The following is a 24,443-nucleotide window of genomic DNA, read 5'->3' as shown; positions in this document are numbered from 1 at the left end:
CACCGTTGCTGGTGTTATGTAAATCCTGTCAGGCAGGCCTGTCACCTCAGTATTTCATACAAGATGCTTTGTGTGTTTCTTGTTATAAGATTCCATCACACCAACCCAACCAGCTCCTGCGCAAGAGCCACATTGGCTGACCTCTTTTTTGCAGGTTCTAACTCATTTAGTGTACTCTTTGGTGGCACCTATACTGCCTCCTACTATGGGATTTCCACAGCAGTTGCAACCTGCTATGTGTGTACCCCCTATGGGTGGATGCTTATGCTCATTCTTCAGAGTATGGTTAACAGTCTGCCGCTCTACAACTTAGAGAAGCGGATAGATTGGCAACCACTAAGGTTCAGGGACTGAAGAGGTCATCCCGTCATTCCGCCCAGTCTTTAGACTCCGATGCATCATCAGATGAATCAAATGTTGCACATGGTTCCTTCTCGGAATCTGCATCTGAGGAGGAGGATTTTCATGCCTCTGTGGATGTTCCCTCTCTGGTAAGAGCGGGTAAATCCATATTAAATTTAGATGATGAAAAGGCACCTCCTAAGTCTAACACTCTGCTCTTTAGACAACAGAAGGTGATTAAGGATGAGTTCCCTCAGCCTGAACAGTTATCCTCTTTATATCCATTTCTGGTAAGTGAATGTGATAAGTGGGAGGGCTCTCCTACAGTGGATGCTCACGTGACTCATTTAATTAAGAGTTCCACGTTGCCCATTCAGTCTGTATCCTTTCTTAAGGATGCTACTGATAAAAGATTGGAAACCTGTTTTAAATCCGTTTTCTCTTTATTTGATGCAATCATGCAGCCGGCTATGGTGACAGCCTGGGTAGCCAAGGCCATGGAAGAGTGGACGGCGGCATTAGAAGAGACTATGCCAGATGCTATGAGAGAACAACTATCATTTCACTTATACGGGAGGCAACATCTTACGTAGGGGATGTGGCAATGGACGCAGGAATTATCGCATCTAGGGCATCAGCAGCCTCGATTGTGCCACGTAGAGCCCTCTGGTAAAGGTTCTGGAAGCGCATGTGGGTTCCAATAAAGCTCTGGAATCCCTGCCTTTTTCGGGTAAGAGATTGTTTGGTCCAGAATTGGATAAGATAGTGGCTACGGTGGACACTTCAAAATCTGCTGGGTTGCCATCAACAACCACTTAGAAGAGGCAGTTTTCCTTTCAGTCCTTTCCCCCTCAGGGAAGGGCAAAGGTACAGTCCTTTTCCAGGCAGTCAAATTCCCTTAGGACTACCAAGCCACAACTAGGGAAAAAGTAATGATCAGTCAGAAGTCCAGCTGCCAAGCTGGACGACAAACCTTCAGCCCGATGGGACGGGCTTCCCCCTGGGGCACCTCAGGGTGGGGGGCCGACTTCTTCAGTTTGCGACACCAGGCATTAGTCCACAACAGATGCCTGGGTCAGAGAAGTGGTCTCTCAGGGATATGCAATCACCTTCCGGTGACATCCTCCCCAGAAATTATTTTGCACAAATCCCTCATCTAACTCTGTCAAGGCCCTGGCCCTTCAGGGAGCCATTCGGACTTGGCTGGATTCAGGGGTTATCATTCCGGTTCCCTTGGCTCAACAGGGAAGCGGATATAATTCAAATCTGTTCTTGATTCAGAAACCGAATGGGTCTCATCGCCCTATCTTGAATCTAAACCATCTCAACAAATTTATTCATGTACCCAAATTCCGTATGGAAACCCTATGGTCAATTGTACTGGCAATGGAACCTGGGGATTTTATGGTTTCCCTAGATATACAGGACGCATACTTACATGTGTCTATACCGCTATCCCATCAAAGGTTTCTATGATTTGCTGTTCGTCAGCAACATTACCAATTTCAGGCCCTGCCCTTTGGTTTGTCCACAGCTCCTTGGGTGTTTACCATGATAATGGCAGTCATGACAGCTCATCTCCTACATCAAGGAGTCAGAATACTGCCATACTTGGACGACAACCTGATATTGGCACAATCTCAGGATGTTTTACATCATCATCTCCAGCTGACAGTGGCCTGCCTAAAGGAGCATGGCTGGATTGTCAATTGGAAAAAGTCGTCACTTTTTCCAACTCAGTGAATGATGCACCTGAGATCGGTCCTGGATTCTCAGGCGCAGAGGATCTTTTTGCCAATAGAAAAGATTGCAGTTCTACATTTGCAGGTGCGCAAATTGCTCCACAATCAAAGAGTATCAGTCCACTCAGCAATGTAGGTCCACATGGTGGAATATGCCCAGTTCCACTCCAGGCCCTTGCAGCTATTGATTCTGTCTTGTTGGAGCGATCAGTATCAGTGGATAAAGTCTCAGACAATCCTTCTCTCCCCAGAGGTTCGGCTCTTCCTGGCCTGGTGGCTTCAGATGGCTCATCTAAACAAAGGTCGCCCTGTGTGGATCCCAAGGTGGGTACTCCTCACCACGGATGCCAGTCTTCAAGGATGGGGCGCGGTGACAAGTTATAGCACTTTCCATGGAAGGTGGATGTCTCAGGAAAGTCACCTGCCCATAAATATCTTGGAACTCCGAGCAGTATACAGGGCACTGGTTCTAGCACGAGGCCTTCTTCACTGCAGGCCTGTCCAGATCCAGTCCAACAATGCAACCGCGGTAGCCTACATCAATCATCGGGGAGGAACACGAAGTCGGGCAGCCATGCTGGAAGTGGCAAACATTTTTGACATTTCGTCTTTGGGCAATTTCTGCAATATTCATCCCAGGAGTTCACAACTGGAAAGCAGACTTCCTGAGTCGTCAAAATGGTCTCTCCACCCGGAGGTCTTCCGGCTCGTAGTGGACAAGTAGCGGCACAATTACAAGGTACCTAGGTACGTGTCCAGGACAAGAAACCCCTCTGCACTGGCAGTGGGGTGGGATTTCAGGTTGGCTTACCTGTTTCCTCCATTCTCTCTTCTACCAAGAATACTGAGAAAATTCAAGGAAGAGGGCGGAATGGTGATTCTAATAGCTTTGGCTTGGCCCTGGTACCATTGGTTCACCGACCTGATGAGTCTCTCCATAGATACTCCACTCACACTTCCTCTATTGGCGGATCTGCTAGTTCAGAGTCCCTGCCTACATCTGGACCTACCTCGTCTGTCTTTGACGGCTTGGCTCTTGAGTCTTCCATCTTAAGAGCCAAAGGGTTTACCAACTCTGTGATTCATACGATGCTGGCAGCAAGAAAGCCTTCCTCTGCCCACATCTGTTACAGAATTTGGCATTCCTTTTTTTTTTTATGGTGTTCCCATAGAAAAGTTGATGCTAAGGTTTTTAGGGTCTCTCGAGTTCTGGCTTTTCTCCAGGCTGGATTAGACCTTGGTCTCCACATGGCCACATTGAGAGTACAGGTTTCTGCGCTGTCAGTTTGGTTTCATCGTAGAATCGCTCCCTTGACAGATGTTAGAATGTTTTTTGCAAGGTTTTCGCCATCTGCAACCACCTTTTGTTCCTCCGGTGGCACCGTGGGATTTGTCTTTGGTTCTCAGGACTCCCCCCTTTTGAACGTAAGAATACAGACACTGTTTTTTTCTCCTCGCTATCTCCTCAGCTCGCAGAGTCTCTGAGTTGGCAGCACTTTTGTGTCGCCCCCACCATATTTGATCTTTCACCAGGATAGAGCTGTCCTTCGTATGTGGGCAGGCTACCTTCCAAAAGTGGTATCCCGTTTTCATGTAACTGAAGAAATTGTTGTACCGGCTTTCAAGTCTTCAGGCCTTTCTGCTGGTGAAGCTTCATTGGATGTGGTTTGAACTCTTTGGATCTACGTGGATCGTACCAACTCCATCAGGAAATCAGATGCACTTTTTGTTTTGTATGGCTTTCACAAATGTGGTTGGCCAGCTGACAAGCAGACTCTGGCTCGGGGGATGCTCATGACTATTTATTTCTCAAGTTTATACGCAGGCTGATCTCCCTGTTCCCAGCAGGGTGACAGCACATTCAACTCGGTCTGTGGGACCTTCTTGGGTGGTTAGACATGGCGTCTCGGCTGATCAGCTGTGCAAGGCAGCCACTTGGTCTTCCGACCATACCTTTATCAAGTCTATGCAATTGATACTTTTGCCTCCCAGGATGCTTCCTTTGCGCGGCAGATCCTCATGTCGACTCAGGAGCGTCCCCACCCTTAAGGGAACTGCTTTAGGACATCCCCAAGGTAGTTCCTGTGGACCCTATGGATCCTGAATAAGAAAATAAGAGTTATGGTAGACTTACCTTTGATAACTCTTTTTCTTCGAGGTCCACAGGGCACCCTCCCTAATGCACCTGGCTTCAGTGGGAACTGCTGCTTCTTGTCACTGATTCCCTCTTTTTTTAGTGTTTCTAGTCTAAAGTGTACTTCCTTCTCTACTGTCATTCTCCTGCCAATTGGCTTGTTTACAAAGTGAGGACCTGTGGCCGGAGGTGGGGTATATATGGGGGAGGACCCAGTGCATCCTGGGACCGGAAAGAGTTGACTGCCTGGTTTCCTCCAAACCACATATTACCCAAGGTAGTTCCTGTGGACCCTATGAACCTTGAAGAAAAGAGTTATCAAAAGTAAGTCTACCATAACTCTAATTCTTTGCAGAGAACATCCTTACTTAAACTTGCATTTTATTACTAGTTCATTTCTAGAGCTCACAGTGAGATACACATGGCCCTTACTCCGTTCAGGAGGCCAATTGGTAATAGGAACTCGTAAGGAGATTGTATCATGTAGGTATGCTTAAATCACCACTAACCTTATTCTAATTATGTAATTCCGGACTAATGTCACAGAAGACCTTGACTTGCCCACCTGCTGCTCCTCCATTGTTAATTTTCCTATAGCAGCCTCTCCTCCCCCTTCTCACTTTTTTCTATGACATACTGCAGGTATCTGGACTGCATATATGGATAAATGGGTTTTAAGAAATTACAAGGATATAGGTTTGATTTCCAGTACCTGTTTGGTTTGTTATTACATGCTTACCTCCTCAATAAAGATTGAACTAAATAAAAAACTAAACTGTTACGGGTTCCTGAGGTTCAAATTTGCAATGGACCCGACAACATAACGATTCATAGTGTACAGGTAGATGATGATGTTCAGCTTGACACTGCTACAAATATGTAATTTACCACAGGCCCATAAGTTTAATGAGAGGAACTGAGCATCTTGTGCTGGCTTGAAATCTGCTTAGTCTCCTTCCTAAATTGACTTCAAGTTGTCACTATTTCTGTTGTATGTTTAGAATACTTTCCATTACTTATGATGTCTTAAAGACATTGCTTTGTTTTGCCTTGGTTTCACAGTTAACATCAGTTGTCCTCTGCTTTATTACCCATAACCAGTCTCCCAGTCCAGTCGCCTTGGAAATATTGGTAGACTATGCCTTTTTCTTACCGAAGTTTCTACCAAACCTTGTTACATGTTGTCTTGCATCCTCTCCTGTCTTGGCTCCCCCATCAATGTACAGATGTGTCCCTACTCAATTTTGTTCTCAGTACGACACAAATTCACTAGAGTGGCGCCAGATCTTGCGCCAGATCTTGCGCTAAGGTTTCACAAGTGTGTTTGCACTTCTATCACTACTGTTGTATACTTAACATAGCACTTTCAATTACACAAAATTCTTACAAATATTTGCGTCAAAGTAGCATCATATTAGGGGAAAATTAATAAAGAGTTCGAAGACTAACCAACATTGCTGGCTATACAGAAGACTGACAATTTGGCTAAAAGTAGGAAATCACATCATACTGTACATTGTTGTATGTCATGTGTGTCATACAGTAGATAGATCACTCTATTTTATGTGACATGATTTTGTTCACATTTAGCTGCATTGTTAATATTATGGATAGACACACTTTGCTATTTTTTTCACTAATATTATGCTTCTTCTACGCAGATACTTGTTTCCCATACTGTGGCACTAGACATAGGGGGTCTTTTGCAAGATTTTAGCAAAACTTAGTTAAAGACAGATCTCTTTATTAAGCATCACAGCAAAACTGATCTTCCTTTCCTGTTACCTCACATCTTCCTCATTACCTTGCAACAGACTAGCCTACTCTTCCGGCATTGGTGGGAGGCTTCCAAAAATCTGGTGGCTCTCCTGGCTGCTTGGTAGAGTGGGCAAGTCTCCCGGTGCCGCTCCCATCTCCAGCCGCGACTACAAACTTCCCAAGTGAAGTGGGCTACATAGGTGGCGGATGATGTAATTCGCATTGAATCACGTTATCATGCCTCCTCCCCACCTATGTTGCCGGCAATTGTGGCATTGTCTAGTGGAGGCGGAGCCACTGTGACGTTTGTGTCTCCACACTCCCAGCATAGCTTACTTCTGCCGCACCACGTCCCTTGTTTGCAGTGCCGACCTGGCAGCCAGCACTAACTCACAGTTTTCTCCAGACTCCAATTCAAAGATCTCGCATTTACTTACAAAGCCATAAACAAAAACACAGCCCCTTCAAACATATCAAAATAATCTTTCTCTCTGACTTTTATCTAACTCTCATTTTTTCCTACAAGATTTCTCCCTTGCCACTACCCCCTTATGGAATTTCCTACCATACCTGATCAGACCTTCCCACAGCCTGCACATATTTACAAGCTCTCTGAAAACTTACATTTTCTACTTCAGGGTCCATAGGGTATCCACAGGATACCTTGGGGTATAGGTGTGACGTCAGTCATCGGGCACCAAAGAGTTAAGCTTTCAGCCTCCCAGGATGCACTGGGTCCCCCTCCTATACCCCGCCCCCGAGCCAAGGCATCTCAGTTTCGTTTGGTGCCCGGCCGGAGTCGGAGGCACCTGCTAGAGGGGGGCTTAGAAGAGCCCCTGAAGCTTTTTATTCATGCAGCTGTGGCTGCACATCTGGATGAACAGCATGGACAGTCAGTCCTGAAGTCCATGCTGTCTTCCCTACACCCCGCCGGTACCAGAACGCCGGTACTGATCCGGGGATGCTGGTGGACATCTGGGGTCACAGCTAGCGGTGACCCCAGATGTTCCGGACCATGGCCGGATTCAAGGGGGACAGAGGTAAGCAGCGGGGTCCCGCGGGGGGTCCCCGCTGATCACATGGTCCTAAGTCCCCAGGCAGGGGGCTCCCTGGGGACTGGCTGCAGCGTGGAGCCAGGCGACCAACCTGCGCTTCCACTACCCCCTGGGACAGCGGACCGCAGCAGAGCGGTAGCGCTGCGGCGTCCCAGGGGTTAAATGCATGCCAGGGGAGTGCGCCTTCCCTGTCTCACAGCCGGCGCCTCCCCCGCTGCACACAGCCCTCTCTGCACTGTGCTGACTGGCCCTGTGTCAGCGCTCCTCCCCCAGGCCAGCCTTCTCTCTGCTCCTCGGTGGCCATCTTTTCTGAAGCATGGTGAACGCTGCTGGAAGCCTGCATTGGAAGCATCGTGGTCTGGGTCCCCCCGCATACCTCTCCTCCGCTGTGGTCAGGTCTGTGTATGCAGCGCTGTGTCCTACCAGGCCCTGTGTCTGTGTAGTTGAGTGATCAGCGCTGTTAGTGCAGGAATTGTTATTTCTCTGCATTGTATGTGACTGTGCTAGCGCTGCTGCCTGTAACTTTTTTTCTAAACTGTCAGCTTTATACTGTCCCTGTTTTTTCTGCTAAGCCCTTGCGGTGTGGTGCTGCAGGGTGGTCTCTCGCCTCTTAAATATATAATTGGTGAGAGGGGTCACATACGTGGTGCCATCATGTCTGAAAGTGATTTTCCCCTCCGGCTACAGTGTACTACGTGTAAAGTACCGTTAGCGGAGGGCCTCTGCCGGCAGTGTTTGTCTATGGCGCGGCCTCTTACGGTTACTGCACCGGTACAGGAGCCGCCCTGGGCTTGTTTCGCTCAAGCGCTTACAGCCTTAGTGGGCCAGTTAGCTCCGCAGCCAGCGTTTACACCGATGGGTTTGTCCCAGCAGTCAGTGGTGTCGTCACCCATGCAGGGTTTCCCACGACAATTGGTGGTACCCCCCAGTCTCCCTATTTCCCCGCTCCCGGTTTCTCAGGAGCCAGCGTGGGTTAACTCCCTGACGAGTTCTGTACAGCACTTGTCGGATGTGTTGTAAGGGGAGTCTGTGATGCGGCCGCATAAACGGCCGGTGGCGTCTCTGTCGGCTCCTTATGAGGATGACGAGGGGACGTCTGATGATGGGGAGATTCTGGATCCTTACGATCAGGAACCTCTCCATGCTAAGGACGCTGATGCGAAGTCCAAAGTATATATTCCTGGACTTATTCGGGCGGTCCGCACAGCCTTGGTAATTGAGGACGAAGTTCCCCCAGCGGCTAAATCTAAGTACGCCTTTTTCAAAGATGTGAAGGGCGATGCCACAGTCTTTCCTCTTTCGGGTCAGTTGGTGGACCATTTAGAGGAGGCGTGGAAACAGCCTGGCAAAAGATACCAGCCGCAGAGACGCCTGGCGGTGGCTTATCCGTTCGCGGATAATTATTTTGCAAAGTGGGAATCCCCTCCACAGGTGGATTCTCACGTGACCCGTCTTGTCCGTAGTGCCACATTGCCGATGCCATCCATGTCCTCCCTTAAGGATGCTACGGACCGCAAGGTGGAGATCTGCCTGAAGTCCGCTTATTCCCTTGCGGGGGGGGCAGCACGGCCGGCTATGGCCATTTGCTGGGTTGCCAGAGCGATGGAGCGCTGGGCGGATTCATTAGAGGCTTCTTTTGATTCCGACTGTCCGGCCGAACAGGCGGAGTTGATTGGCAATCTCCGTGATTCGGCCACCTATATCAACGAGGCGGCCCTAGACATTAGTACTCTGGTGTCTAGGATTTCTTCAGCAGCGGTAGCTGCTCGTCGCACCTTGTGACTGCGATCCTGGAAGGCGGACGCAGATTCCAAAAAGGGTCTGGAGGCGTTGCCGTTTACCGGAGAAGTTCTCTTCGGTCCGGATCTGGATAAGATTGTGGCCATGCTGGCGGCAGCCAAATCGGCTTGTCTCCCGTCGGCCGCTGCTCCTTCTGGTTCTGGACCATCGTCCTTTCGGTCATCTAGGGCCCAGGGCAGGCCCAAACCACAGTCGTTTCCTCGACAGGCTGGCCCTAAGAAATCGGTCAAGCCCCGGAAGCAGGCATGGAGTAGCAGACGTCCGGCCCCCTAGCCAGATGACAAGCCTGCGGCCTGACGGTCCGGGCCTCCCTTTGGGGGATCCCAGGGTGGGAGGCCGCCTGCTGCAGTTCGCCCAGTGTTGGTCGACCACTACGACAGACACTTGGGTTCTGGAGATGGTCTCCCACGGGTACGCCCTCTCCTTCCGGCACAGACCCCCGGCTCGATTCTTCACCACGGGTCTACCATCAGACCGGAACAAGGCTACGGAGCTGCGGAAGGTATTGCACACTATGCTCCAGGCTGGAGTTATAGTGCCTGTTCCATTCTCCCAGAGGGGCCAGGGTTTCTATTCAAATCTTTTTTTGGTACAGAAACCCAATGGGTCGTATCGTCCGATTCTCAACCTCAAAGCACTCACCACGTCTTTGCGGGTACCGAAGTTTCGGATGGAGACCCTACGGTCCATCATTCTGGCGCTGGAACCTGGGGACTACATGGTGTCATTGGACATACAGGACGCTTACCTGCATGTCCCTATTCTTTTGCGCCATCAACAGTTCCTCAGGTTTGCAATCCGCAGCGACCACTTCCAGTTTCGGGCGTTACCTTTTGGCCTGGCGACAGCACCACGGGTTTTCACCAAGGTGATGGCGGTCATGGCGGCTTCTCTGCGGCTGCAGGGAGTCCGCATGTTGCCGTACTTGGACGACCTGTTATTGGTGGCAGGATCTCCAGAGCTCCTGTTACGCCACTTGGACCTGACCATTGCACTGCTGCAACGGCACGGCTGACTAATCAACTGGCAGAAGTCCACTCTAATCCCGTCTCGGAGGATTCTGCATCTTGGAGCCTTATTGGACTCGGGACAGCAAAGGATCTTCGTGACGGAGGACAAGATCTCTGCTTTACAGTCAAGGGTGCGCAGTTGTCTGCACAGCCGCCGGGTGTCCCTACACTCGGCGATGAGGTTACTGGGCTCCATGGTGTCTGTGTTCGACATGGTGGAATACGCCCAGTTTCACTCCAGACCTCTGCAGCACCTGATCCTGTCCAAGTGGAACGGGTTGACTCAGTCTTTGAAGTCCCAGACGATTGTGCTCACCCCGGAGGTTCGCCTGTCCCTTGCTTGGTGGTTACAGACGACCCACCTCAACAAGGGACGTCCGTTCTGGGTTCCAAATTGGGTCCTGTTGACAACTGACGCCAGTCTTCGGGACTGGGGAGCGGTTTTGGGTCCACACTTGTTCCAGGGCAGGTGGACGCCGACAGAAGCGGAGCTTCCCATAAATATCTTGGAAATCCGTGCGGTCTTCAATGCTCTCCAGCAGGCACATCGGTTTCTCCAGGGTCACCCGGTACAGGTCCAGTCGGACAACGCTACCACCGTGGCCTACATAAACAGGCAAGGAGGAACCCGCAGTCGGGCGGCTCTCGTAGAGGTCTCTCGGATCCTGGTTTGGGCGGAGCGCAATCTTCCGGCCATATCAGCGGTCTTCATCCCGGGAGTGCTAAATTGGGAGGCGGACTTTCTAAGTCGCCAGGACGTTCATCCGGGGGAATGGTCCCTGCACCCGGACGTTTTTCAACTGCTGGTGGACAGGTGCGGTCTTCCAGAGATCAACCTCATGGCGTCCCGGCACAACAACAAGTTGCCGGTGTACGGGTCTCGCACAAGAGACGAAGGGGCGTCTCTGGTGGATGCTCTGTCCGTCCGGTGGACGTTCCGGTTCGCATACCTGTTCCCTCCGGTCTCCCTTCTTCCACGGGTAATCCGGAAATTCAAACAGGAAGGAGGGACGCTCCTGTTGATAGCTCCCGCGTGGCCCAGACGGCACTGGTTCTCAGACCTTCAGGGTCTGTCCGTGGACAGTCCTCTGCGGTTGCCGCTACGACCGGACCTTCTGTCTCAGGGTCCTTGTCTTCACCCGGACCTGACTCGGCTGTCTTTGACGGCGTGGCTGTTGAGACGGCCATGCTGAGGTCCCGGGGGTTTTCCAGCTCTGTGGTGCGTACCATGTTGCGAGCTCGGAAACCGTCTTCCGCGAGGATATACCATCGCGTGTGGCATACGTTCTTCCAGTGGTGTCGACCGAGAGGTTATGCACCGCGGGAGTTTCGTCTGTCTCGGATTCTCGCCTTCCTACAAGCGGGACTAGATCATGGGCTTCGCCTTGCTTCTTTGAAGGTACAGGTTTCGGCCCTGTCTGTTTGGTTTCACCGTAGGATTGCTACAATCCCGGATGTGCGCACCTTTATGCAAGGTGTTGTCCGCATTCAGCCGCCCTTTGTTCCACCTGTGGCGCCTTGGGATTTGGCTGTGGTCCTGAGGGCTCTCCAAGGACCGCCGTTTGAACCACTGGGCTCAGTGGATCTTAAATGGCTAACAGCTAAGACTGTTTTCCTTCTGGCTATTGCTTCGGCCAGACGTGTTTCTGAGTTAGGGGCTCTTTCTTGTAGACCCCCTTTCTTGATTTTTCATGGGAACAGGGCAGTGCTCCGCACTCGGCCCGAGTTTCTTCCCAAAGTTGTTTCCCAGTTTCATGTTAACGAGGAAATCGTTGTTCCGGCCTTTAACTCACCGGGTCTTTCCGTGGGTGAGGCCTCTTTGGATGTTGTGCGGGCCTTAAGGACTTATGTTGACCGCACTTCTTCGTTTAGGAAGTCGGACGCTTTGTTTGTCCTCTATGGCTTCCGTAAAAAGGGTTGGCCTGCTTCAAAGCAAACTTTGGCAGCCTGGATCCGTATGGCTATTTCTGAAACTTATCTTCATGAAGGCCTGCCGGTTCCTCTTTCTGTGAAGGCTCATTCCACTAGGTCTGTGGGTCCTTCGTGGGCAGCTCGACATGGTGCCTCTGCAGTCCAGATCTGCAAGGCTGCTACGTGGTCCTCTGTCCATACCTTCGTGAGGTATTACAGGTTTGACACCTTCGCCTCTCAGGATGCTTCCTTCGGGTGGCGGATTCTCCTTTCTGCACAGGAGTGTCCCCACCCTTAAAGGATACTGCTTTGGGACATCCCCAAGGTATCCTGTGGATACCCTATGGACCCTGAAGTAGAAAATATGAGATATGGTAAGAACTTACCCTTGTTATCTCTATTTCTACGAAGTCCATAGGGTTCCACAGGACTCCCGCCCTGTCGCACCTGTGCTGCAGATGGGCTTTGCTCTGGTCACCGGTTTTCCGTCTCCCTCTGGTGAGAATGTGATTCTTGTATGTGTCCAGATCTCTGTTCTCTCTCTTCCTTCTCCTCCTCCGGCCTATGGCTTGGTAACTAACTGAGATGCCTTGGCTCGGGGGCGGGGTATAGGAGGGGGACCTAGTGCATCCTGGGAGGCTGAAAGCTTAACTCTTTGGTGCCCTATGACTGACGTCACACCTATACCCCAAGGTATCCTGTGGAACCCTATGGACTTCGTAGAAATAGAGGTAACAAGGGTAAGTTCTTACCATATCTCATATTATACTGACCTATAGTATCTTTAGTATATATACCTATAAGTATCTATTTATTATAGAATTTCCTACTTCAAACCTACAGTATACTAACCACACTTATGCTCCCTCACAACTGTCCCAATCTCCATTGTGTGTTTCTGCTGTGCCCTCTTCTAATCAGAATATACTGTAAACTCTCTTATGAGCAGGACCCTCTCCACCCTTTGTTTCCAGGTCTGCAATTCATGATGCTTAACAATCGTGATCATCGGCCGTGGAGGTCAGATGTCGGACAGCAGTCGCAGTCTGCGCTTGTGTGATGGAGGGGGGCATGTCTTGTTCAGCTGTCGATTGTTTCTCTGGATGATTTAAAACCATCGACTATTGATGGTTAATCTGCTACTGGCCAGCACTAATTTAAAAAATAAACAGGGGGACTAAGTATACATTCTTAAGATTCCAAGGAAATATTGTTGCATTAGTAATGACACCCTCTAATAGGACAGTGCTTCAGAGAGTGGTCTTACTGTCCCTCCCTATGTAAAGACACTGTGACATCTACAGAGTGATGTACTATACCCTCAGAGAAAAATGGATTTAGTAAATTAGTTAAATCAGTTTCTCCAAATCCAATAGGTGAAACACACCTGTAATGGACCTTTTGGGGCTTGGCCTAACAAGGTTTACCTGTTCAGTTTTAGATTCCTTCTTTTTCTTTTATTTGCTATATACAGTATGCAAAGTGACCCTGCTTGACAGGGCATGGGTAAATGTAGCATTGAAGAATGAGGACTTCTGTTCTCATCTTGCTCTGCCTTGTACTTGAGTAGCTTAGCCCCAAAGCATCATCATTGTTATTATTTGTTCATTCAACATCAAAAATTCCATAGTGCGACATAGCATACATAGCGCTGCGTAGGATCGCACATCGCATCCCCTGATCGACTGATCCTGCAGCAAGATCAGGGGGTGCAATGCAGGGACCGAAAATGGGGGTGTGGCCTAATTACCATAGGCCACACCCCTATGTGACATTATTAGTAGGCGTGTCCACCTCCAAATAACGTCAGGCTGGGGGGAGCCTCACTAGCTGGGCTTCCCCCAGCCCTCTCCCGTCACTGAATGGATGCCGTGCGCTTGCGCGCAGCATCCATTCAGAGTCTCCAGGGTCCGGCACCGCCGCACAGCTGCGGCAGTGGGGGGTCCCCAACCTCCCGATTTAACCACCCACGGGCCCAATCGGGATGTTGGGGAGGGGTGCGTCCTCTATGGGTGGCGCCCCTGTGCGACCGCTCAGTTTGAACACCCCTAGAGCTGGCCCTGGTGCGATGTACGACCCCACGGGTGCGCTCTCTCTCCATCATGCCCATACATGGTGCGATATAGCAGCCAAATCATATCAATCCGTCGGATCGGCTGCTTTATCGCACAGTGTATGGCCTGCTTTAAGGTAACTAGGAACATAAGATCTTGCATTCTTGAGTGATGAGAGGGTAGGAGCAAATGGGACAGAATGGACATGGTAGTTGAAGGGAGTAGACATGAATGTCTAGCAGCAGTTGTCATCAACCAGCTGCTTCCTGAAATCCTTTTGAACTAAAGGAAGCAGAGAACAGTTTTTCCCAAGGGGACAAGTAAGCATGCCAGAGTTATGGAAATCACACTTCACATGGGTGCCAAATGGGAGCAATAATACCTTTTAGTTCATTGTACAGAAATTGCTTTGTACCCCATTGAGTTAGGATAAAAAGATTTACCATAAGTGAATACATTTTATTTTCTCAATTCCTTTTTCCAAGTCTTCTCAACAGAATATTATTTATTGAGAAATAGAGAGCACACACTGAATACATCTTTACATTACATGTTTGAACTACCTTTTAGGGGCCTATGTATCAAAGCTTCACGAGAGATAAAATTGTGAGAGAAAAAGTATTAACCAATCAGCTCCTAACTGTAATTTTTCAAACACAGCCTATACAATGTAAGTTAGAAGCTGATTGGTTGGTGATTTATATCTCACAATTTTATCTCTCATCAAGCTTTGATAAATATGCCCCTTAAAGTGAATACATACCAAGGAACAGATGAAAACAAAAATATTTAATAGCCATGGGGGGAGATGTAAGAAGCACTGAAGCGGTATTCCCTTAGCTCCCCTTACACTGGCTCACTCCTTATGTCTTTAGTTTGCCTCCTCCTTTTCTTTAGGCTGTAAGCTCCATGAGCAGGGCCCTCCTCCCTCCCGTTCTTATTACCTACTTGCACACCTGCTATACACTCTACACCTCCTCCTGGGGTTCTCTGTCCCTGGAATCGACTCCTCTGTTTTTGTTTCTTCAGATGACCTAGACCTGTTATTTGTACCCATGCTAATGGCTACAGGTATCAGCTTACGCTGAATATTTCCATTTCATCCCTTGTATCAGTGGCTGCATTGAGATTTTGTTGTGCTATTTCTTACTTGTTTACTGTATTGTACTGTTTTATCCTGTACTGTCTTATACTACTTTTACACTAAATTCATCCATCTGACCCGGTATTTGGAACATGGTTCCAAACTGGGTCAGACCGGGGCAGCTCCCTTTCTGACGACGGTACCAACCTGGGTTATTCCCGGGTCGGCACCAATCACACTGCACAGGGGTGTAGTGGAACTGGTGTGCCAACGCTTGGAGATGACATTAACTCCAAGTGCCGGAAAATCCAGAAATCACCATCCTGTAAACGGGACACTGCAGGGTTACACGGGTCGTTCCCGTGTTAAACCCTACAAACTACCTGGGTTGGATTACTGGGTCACTGGACTCTGAAGTCCAACCCTGGCCCCTTTTACACCTAGCAGTAACATGGGTTTTAGCTGTGGAGTAAAAGAGGTCTTATTGTTTTGCCCTAGGTATGGAGCTGTGGACCACTTGTGGCGACCTATAAAGTTTAATAATAATAATCTCTAATAGCTAGTCCTGAACAATGAAGAAATGGGCTTGCCATTCATATACTGGGGTTTAGAATGTGAAAGTAGTGCTTGAAATTGATGATAAATGCAGATGTTCTATTTCATGGGGCAGTCAGACAATTAAACAATCAGAGAGATGCATGTTTCCTAACACTAAGGTTAAGATAGGTACACACCATATCAATTTTATTCATTGGAAGATTTTTTGAATGATGAAAAAATCTTGAACATCCTATTTTCATGCGATTTATAATTCTGATCCAAACGTTTATCTTTTACTTGCACCCGCAAAGGAGATATTTTTAAATGAACTATCACAGAAATGTCAGATAGGTGATTAGAAATACATACACATTACAAAATGTGATATTGGCTCTTTGTTTTGGAGAAATGTTTAGCAGCAGGTCAGATCCAATCATCTGATTCAACTGGTTTTGGACTGATTATGGGTGCTGTCTACTCTGATATTATTGGACCAAGAGCTGAAAAGTGACTTATTGGCCCGCTTAGTACATAGTGTGTACTGTACAAAAGAAAGGGGGGAGGAGCAGGTGCACACTATAAGCACTTTAAAACCATGTTAATTGTTGCAGTTTATTATAGACTTTTTGATCACTAGAATTCTTAGTGCTTATAGTGTGCACCTGCTCCTCTCCCCCTTTCTTTTCTGCTGTACAACTACAGGTCTCAGCATGGTAGCACCTATTCTCATGTTTAATATTAGGATGTATAGCCCAGCCCCTCCTTTTTCTTATGTGTGTATTTAAGGTCCAGATGTGCCCCAGATGATTTTAATTGGTATGGGTCCTTGCATTGCAGTACACACATCTAATTGGCCCTATGATAGGTAAGTCCTAGATAAATTAATTAGTGTGTCAGTATTAGGAATGTTAGGGACCCACATGTAATAAGGTTCATTGTGATGTGGTAGGTGGGCAAACATCTTTGGCCAAACATGTACTAAGAAACCTTACTTTTAAAACCATGTTTTAAAAGTAAGGTTTATTATAGACTTTTTATTATATAGTTTAATATAGTTAATATAGTTTATTATAGACTTTTTGATCACTAGAATTCCAATGGTGAATATACACGTTATGATTTTTTGAACGATTTGTTGTGAACGACGTCGTTATCGTTCAATCGTGTAAAAAAGACTTCAGTTTCTGAGTTATAACGATGAACGATAATCGTTCAAGCGTGCTCCCATTTGTAGTTATTGTTCATCGTCCATTTCAGACTGTCCAACATAACGATTTTCATTAAGGGAAGGAACATTTTTGTTCATTACACTTCAAAAATCGTTCACTTTTTCAAGGGAAAATCTGACAGAAAATCGTTGGTTACAAAATCGTTACATGTGTATGCACCTTTAGTGCTTATAGTGTGCACCTGCTCCTCCCCCCTTTTTTTTCTGCTGTGGAACTACAGGTCTCAGCATGGTAGCACCTATTATCATGTTTAATATTAGGATGTGCAGCCCAGCCACTCTTTTTTTCCATAGTGTGTACTGTACCTACGTTTAGACTTTCCTGCATTAGAAACAGCAATCATTTCTGTGTTAAATTAAGTTCAGCTTATACTTAAATAACTCCTTATTCAGCATCTCACTTGTTTTTGTAAGAAAAGGTTTATAAGCAATGAGTTGTGGGCAGTCTAATATGCTTCCATGGTCACATATGAGGCCCCTAAACTTCAAAATGGTCACATTACCCTCTATCACAGTAATAATTTTTAAACAATGCAATCAATTAAGAAAACATAACGCCAGTAAAAAATAGTAATAAGTAGACATTTTAAAAAAGAATAAATCAAGCTATAGCAAACAAAACTGACTACTGGGTGATCAGACTTTCCGTCCGCCTTTAAAACTTAGGTACACAGCTAGAACAGGCACTGCGTGGAGATTTCCATTTGTAATCCTGTTGTTTTTAAGGTACCACATGAAAGATAATGTCTGTTCACCTGTGTAAGTGGAACAAAAATAGACAAAAACTTTGCAGCGCTCTGGGGCGTAAATAGCCTGCCTAAAAATCCCTTACTTTGCTGTAGTAAATGGTAAAGTAAGGATTCATGCAGCTATTACACATGGAGGGAGGAGGGAGACCACATGGTGCAGACTGCGGGTTCCCTGTGATCTCAGGTGTGCTGCTGGTACTGCATGACGGTACTCTGTGTTGTGCGGACGAGGCGAGGTCAGGTGATGTGGAAATGTCCTTTTCCATCCAAAGAAGATCAACTTCAATCTTATTCTCTGCTGTATGGCCCACTGCTTCACCTCTTATTCTACAAAAGCTGGGGACAGTTCTTCTTAGCAGGACATAAAGCAGAGAATAAGAGCTAGGGCCATTGGAACATAAAGGCGGAAAGAACTTAGGTCAAGTTTGGCCAGCTGCATGCGGCCCAACATTGTTTTAAGTAATGCAGACATCATTATCAGAATTTTACAAATACATGTATGCCTCATATTGCGTGAATTATGAGTAATCTAAGATGCCTGGGGGTTGATAGATTATTTAAGCACACATCCGTGATGTTCCTGGAATGTTTGAGAACAATATTCACTGATATTTGTCTCGTCAACAAAATTAGTTTTTCTCAGTTCTCACATTTTCTTAACTCTTTTCTAACAGTCAGGAGCACGTTGTCACCATGTTCTGGAAGTTTGACCTGAACACAACGTCACATGTGGACAAGCTCCTGGAAAAGGAGGATGTCACCCTGCTGGAACTAATGGATGAAGATGACCTGCTCCAGGAGTGTAAGGCTCAGAACCAGCGGCTGCTGGACTTCCTGTGTCAGCCGCAGTGCATGGAGCAGCTTGTACAGCTGATCACACAGAAACCTCCTGCAGACATGGAGGAGAAAGTCCGCTTCAAGTGAGTAAAGTCCAGTAATAAAACTTAATTTCTGTCCATAGATTGACTGATCGTGAACTTCCTGAAACATTTTTCAAAAGCAGTTCTATTACAACTCACATTATGCTGTATAAACTGTGATTAGGGCTAAGTAGGATCTGCGCAATTCATATGATTTATTAAATCCTTCATTCCTTTCTGAAATAATTTCTAATGACCAGATATCTGTTAATGTGTTGCTTTCTTCTCCTCCATTTACTATGGACTTTCATGTTCATTAGATTTGTTTCTGTCCATAGTTTGTTTTCCATTAGAGCCTTGTTATTTAAACCTCTTTCTTTTTCTTTTTGTTAGCTGTGATTTTAGATACTGTTGTTATATTGTATAACATTTTTTGGTTTTCGTTACCAGCTATTTCTAATCTAACTTTACGTTACAGTATTTCAAACTTAAAAAAAAAAAGATCTGATACATGATGTATTGTGCCTTAATTACTATATTTGTTTAAATAGAAAATGTACATTTTGCACATACTACCACATTATGTGCTTTCTGTGGATTAAATGACATGAGAGTATTCATTGTCTTTAGTTCAAAAAAACAAATGGAAGACTAATAAGCCAATTGGATGAAAGCCCAGTGATAGTGCTTCTTGAGACTCACAGCAGATGAGGGTGTTTCACAGAGGTGCAATGTTGTGACCAATACAGTTATAAGAGAAGCAACGTTTTCAATGAAGCAAATAGATGACAGAAGGAGCACTTAATGTACTAAGAAAGAGTCGGATATGTAAGGGGAGAAATATTGATATGAGGTCTGTGATACCAAATAAGGGAGAGATTCTAACCAAGCCTGATACACTGTGAACTTTTTTTTTTGTCACCCTCTATGTATGCAGAGACAGATTCACCTTTTATGACTGAGGTTTTGCTTTTTTTTTTTTTTTCTGCCATCCACTTGTTCCACCACAATTCAACTGTAGGACTGAGGCACTTTCAAGCGATGGACTTAAGCGTATAAACTAGTGTTTCATAAAGTTATGTTTGGTTTTAGAACACAGTCGATGGTAATGTCCATAAGACTTGTGAAATTTGACAAATCAGCAAGAAAAGTATTACATTCTAGGAGGGGAGTTTGCTCTGTAGAAGATATCAAGTTGCATCATACGCTCTCCAAAAGGAAGGGAATCAAGATCTTTGCTGTAATCAATGACCTTCTCATTGATCAACAAGGCCAATATATGTCTTCCATGAAATTACATATATAAAATCTGCGGTATTTTTGGCAGTTGCACATGTGCAACTTTTATGCAAGTACTGCTACAAGCCTGTCCCTGGTGTACAGCCATGCGTCTGAATGTGCAAGGACGAAAATGTCCACTTTCAGCGTCTTTAAACACTCAAATGCCACTTGGTGCATCTTAGTTGCGTTATATGCCTTATGGCATTAACATTTTATATTCCTCATATCTCCCTCCTGATCACTTATGAATCAGTCTTGACATTATATGGATTTTGACTTTATTCAAAATAAAAAAATTTCCACTGTGTTTGAGCACAGGTCAGATTTGTGGCAATCCAGGGGGGGAATTCAATTCAAAGCGCTATTGAATAGTGACGGGAGGGACTCCCGCAGCTATTCAGTACATCGCGCTGTTTGGGCGAGCTAAGGATTTCTTCTCGCACCCCGTGGGGATGCGAAGAGAAATCCGACCAAAGTGCCGGGTGTTTTTCTGCATAGCGCGGCGCTAACAGCCGTGCGCCCGGCACTTTGGTCAGAGAATGCCGGTTACCGTGCCTTAACACCCTTGTTAAGGCGCGATGACCGCAATAACCGGCATTCTCCGACCACACAGCGCACTGAATTGAATAGCTCTGGGAGCTCGCTCCTGGCGCTATTCAATTCGCGTTGAATTGAATCGCCCCCCCATATGTCTAACTGTTAATCAACTTTTGGTAACCATACATCAGCATTCCATTGCACTTCATGATGACCATATGTTTGTAATACAGTAATTGTGGATGCACAGTCTCAGTACCAGTTGAGAAGAGGGATACATGCCGGGTAACTTGTGCTGGTAATTGGGGAGGGGTGGTCCAAGAAGACTCTCTAGGAAAACAGATAACATTGTATGTGAATTTGTCACAACTATATGTAGAGGGTAGCCTCACGTTAAAGTGAGTGGCTTAGAGATCCCATATTTTACAGAAAGATATGGATGAGTTATTGATGATACTGGTCATGCACTCCATTTTATACATGTTCCAGATTATGTTGACTACTGGCGAGTAGGGGCCAAAGGGCATTTCCAGTCAGCCTCTAACTGACAGAGGGTGCTGGAGATAATATACCATATTAGTTTGTTTTGATGATAGAATGCTGAGGGTATTATATTTTGGATAGAGCGAGACATCTACTTGGAGTATTGAGATTATGAAAGCTCTGATTAATAACTTGGGACATTCCCACTAGATATGAGGGAAAGAACCTGGAGATGGGCAGCCTCTCCTAAATCTATATGATGTACTGGTATTCTTTTTTTTTTATATACATCTTGGAGGGAACTTCATACCATTTGTGGAGAAGCTTATATGATTTTTTTCATAACCCATAATGCCTATAGAACTTCTAAGGAAGATGGGGTAGGTTTATCTCCGTGCTAAATAAATCTACTACCTCTTACTAGACGGTGCTTAAAAAAAAATAATAATTCTGTCCAGAAAAAAAATCAAACCAAAAAAAATGTTTATTTCTAGATTGGGCTGAGTATGTTAAGTGAATGTTTTCTTAATTATTATTAACTAATTGTATAAATTTTACACCAGGTACCCTAACATAGCCTGTGAACTTCTCACATGTGACGTGCCACAGATCAATGACAAGTTAGGTGAGGACGAGCATCTCTTGAACATCCTGTATGACTTCCTACGACAAGAGCCGCCCCTAAACCCGCTGCTGGCCAGCTTTTTCAGCAAAACTATCGGCTACCTGATCGCGAGGAAAACTGAACAAGTAAGACTGGCTCTGTTTATGTCTACCACTGCTAAAATATAATTATGTTCCAGATATGTAAATATTAGAGTGCACACTAAACTGAGGGCCTGATTCAGACCCGCTCGCGAGCGCTATGCGTGGCGCATGCGCACGACGGAGCCAGCTCCGTCATGCGCATGCGCGAGACCTTGATAGCGACAGGCAAACCGTCGCTCCGGGTCTCGTATCAAAGGGGGCGTGCTGTCCCTTTGGTGGGCGGGCCGGGGGAGTGGCTGCCCAAACGGAGGGCTGCCTCTGTGAGAGCCAAAATCTCTCTGGGGCTTGCGGCAATGAGACCCTACCACAAGAGTCTCGTCGCAAGCCCGATGGTCTTGACCATCGCGACCATCTTCCTGGCCACTCGCTATAGCTGTGGGTGGTCACCCACAGCTATGCGAGCGGCCAGGAGGCCGCTCTAAAAAACAAGAAGGCCGGCCCTGATTCAGAGCGAGCGCTCTGTCAGAGCGTCCGGCTCTGAATCAGGGCCCTTGAGTACGATATTTACTTGCATTGTTGTTTTTTTAATTAATTTTAAAGTGAATTTGTTAACATTCTTCAATACTCATGCACTTACAATCAGAGAATACTACCGATAACAGCATTATAGACTCTTATTTTAGGAGATGAATATGTTGATGTAGTGGGAGGCAATGACCTTTTAGTTTGTGTGATTGTGTAAGCGAGGACAGGGCTGATTATCAGGAAGGGAATGGAGGCAAGGGGAAGCCACAGTGTGAGAGTTACATAGTGATCAGTGGGGTTCTCAGCAGTGAGAAGAGGATTCTGTAGAACTAATGAGGAAAGACTGTTGTGACAAACGCACCTCTGTATTAAACTATTCATTCAATCCGCTTTTATCCTAGCTCCATTTTTACGATTCTAATGCTGGGCATACACAGCCAGATAAAATGTCTGTCAGACCGACAGACATTTTATCTGGCCGGCTGCCAGCCACAGATGTCGCCGGCATACACTGTGAGAGAAATCTCACAGTGTATAGCTCGACATCCGCGCTCCGCCCCCGGGGAGGAGACATTTCCCTGCTCCTTCCGAAGGAAGGAACACAGGAAATGTCTGTCTGTCGGCCGCGCTGGGCATACACTGCCCAATGCGGCCGACAGTTACCGGGTAAATATCGCATCGGACGGGCATGCTGGACAATCCTGCATGCCCGACCGAGCAATATTTAACCCTCGGTGGCCCGCACACACGCTACAATTATCGGGGTGATCCGCCGATATCAGGCGGATCGCCCCGATAATTGTAGCGTGCATGGCCAGCATTATACCACAGTATGTTTACTGTTTATTAACAGTGATTCTTATTTTTATAAACAAAAATAACTAAGACCCTGGTAGCTATTAGAGCAAATTAGATATAGGATACATTTGTGTTCGCAAATAAAACATACATTAATACTTCTATGTATTTTAGGCATATAAATGCTTGTAAATGAATTTAGAAATCTGTAAATGGCTTGCATAATAAGTCTAATAAATTATCAGATCTGTATTAAAACAGTTCAGATCAGTGTATAAAGTCATTTATGTCGACGTTCAGAATGACGACATGGTTCTTTCTATTCTGTGATCACGTACTTCATGATCGAGTTTTTATATTTGTGTTCCGTGTATAGATATTCCCTAGAGCATATGCCCAGTGCAGTATGCTGTGTGTTTTACCCATTAACATGCACTGTTCTACAGATGTGTTCTCATACATCTAGCCTCAATACGCCATGCAGTGTGACTTGTCAGTCGTGAGTGAGCCGTCAGGTCCCGTGCTATTCTGTTAGTGTTGGGGGGTGGTTTTGCTGAAAATGCTTCTAAGTCACCATGCGATGCTACTAGGACGCACCAGAAGACTCTGCTCATTAATTTGATATGCAACTCTTGTATTTCTGTGTTCACCTAAGTTTGTATATGAACCGCAACTGAACTTGGTATTAAAAGAGTCGCTGCCGCTACATCGTAGCACTTCATATACAGATTCAGGGACTCAGTCGCACACAAATATACAAGTGTCGGCACAGTCTGCTGGTGCTTCCTAGTCGCTTCGCAACTTTGACACATTTTCGGCAAAAAAGACGTCCGGCGCCAGCAGTGTCTCACAGGACCTGGCGATCCGAGAGGTGCTTTATAGCGCGACTGCAGTAAAGATGTGTAAGTACACATCTGTATATTCATTCAATTAAATAGAGCAATGCTCAACTGAAGATGTATTTTGGGTGTTTCACTTGAGATCCCCAAGCCTATAGATACAATTGGCCCTATTTATAAGATATTTTGCTTTCCATAAAAACATTGATCTTTTAAATATACATTACAATTTTATACATAACATATAATAAATATACCGGCTCAATGTACCTCACAATCTGGGCTTTTAGTATAACCTTATCTATCGTATGTACTATATTGATTCCTTTAGCCACGGAATGTAATTTCTATGTTATCAATTACCTTTGCTTGTTGTAGGTCATTGGGTTTCTGAGGAAGAAGGAAAAGTTCCTAATGCTGGTGCTGAAACACATTGGTACTTCGGCTATGATGGACTTACTGCTTCGTCTCATCAGTTGTGTAGAGCCAGCTCCGCTGAGACAAGAAGTGCTAAACGTGAGCACTATCAAATGCATGTTTTATCCAGCTACTGACCAAGACATAAAGTTATGTTGGGTAGCACAGATAATTCATTTTTCCCAGACAGTGTTAAGGGAGTATTGGGACAGGAGATCAGGAACTAATGTTGGGGCGATGGTAATCTCTGGCTCACATTCGGCATTACAATTCTTCCAAAGATGTTCTATGGGGTTGAGGTTAGTCCAGTCATGATGGGCAAACCATTTTTGATGGCCCTCCCCTTCTACGCAGCATGGTTATGCTGAAACAGGAAAGAACGCCCTCAAAACTTACCACATAGTTGGAAGCACACAGTTTTCTAATATCAAGGTATGCTGTAGCATTAAAGTTTCCTTTCACTGGAGCTAAAGAGCCACGGGCAAAACTTAAAAAACAGCTCCAGACTATTATTCCTCCTTTACAGTTGGCAGTAGGCTTTTGGTCAGAAAGTGTTCTCCTGGCATCACCAAACCCACATTCATCCTT

General features: G+C 46.2%; 1 protein-coding gene across 8 annotated transcripts in view; it reads left to right on the top strand.

The window, feature by feature from the left end:
- Positions 1 to 24,443, top strand: part of PPP6R2 (protein phosphatase 6 regulatory subunit 2) — a 122,549-nt gene that overhangs the window by 21,255 nt on the left and 76,851 nt on the right. For all 8 annotated transcript variants that reach the window (XR_015869820.1, XR_015869819.1, XR_015869818.1 and 5 more), the window contains 3 exons: positions 18,082 to 18,327; positions 21,132 to 21,318; positions 23,817 to 23,954. Coding sequence is in view for 4 of the 8 variants with exons in the window: in XM_088447364.1 (XP_088303490.1) it covers positions 18,101 to 18,327; positions 21,132 to 21,318; positions 23,817 to 23,954 (552 nt within the window). In the remaining 4 variants the exon portion in view is untranslated. The remainder of the gene's footprint in view (positions 1 to 18,081; positions 18,328 to 21,131; positions 21,319 to 23,816; positions 23,955 to 24,443) is intronic.

Source organism: Taudactylus pleione, unplaced genomic scaffold (genome assembly GCF_031769625.1).
Source record: "Taudactylus pleione unplaced genomic scaffold, aTauple2 ptg000019l, whole genome shotgun sequence".
NCBI lineage: Eukaryota > Metazoa > Chordata > Amphibia > Anura > Myobatrachidae > Taudactylus > Taudactylus pleione.
This window is presented reverse-complemented; position numbering and strand designations above follow the sequence as displayed.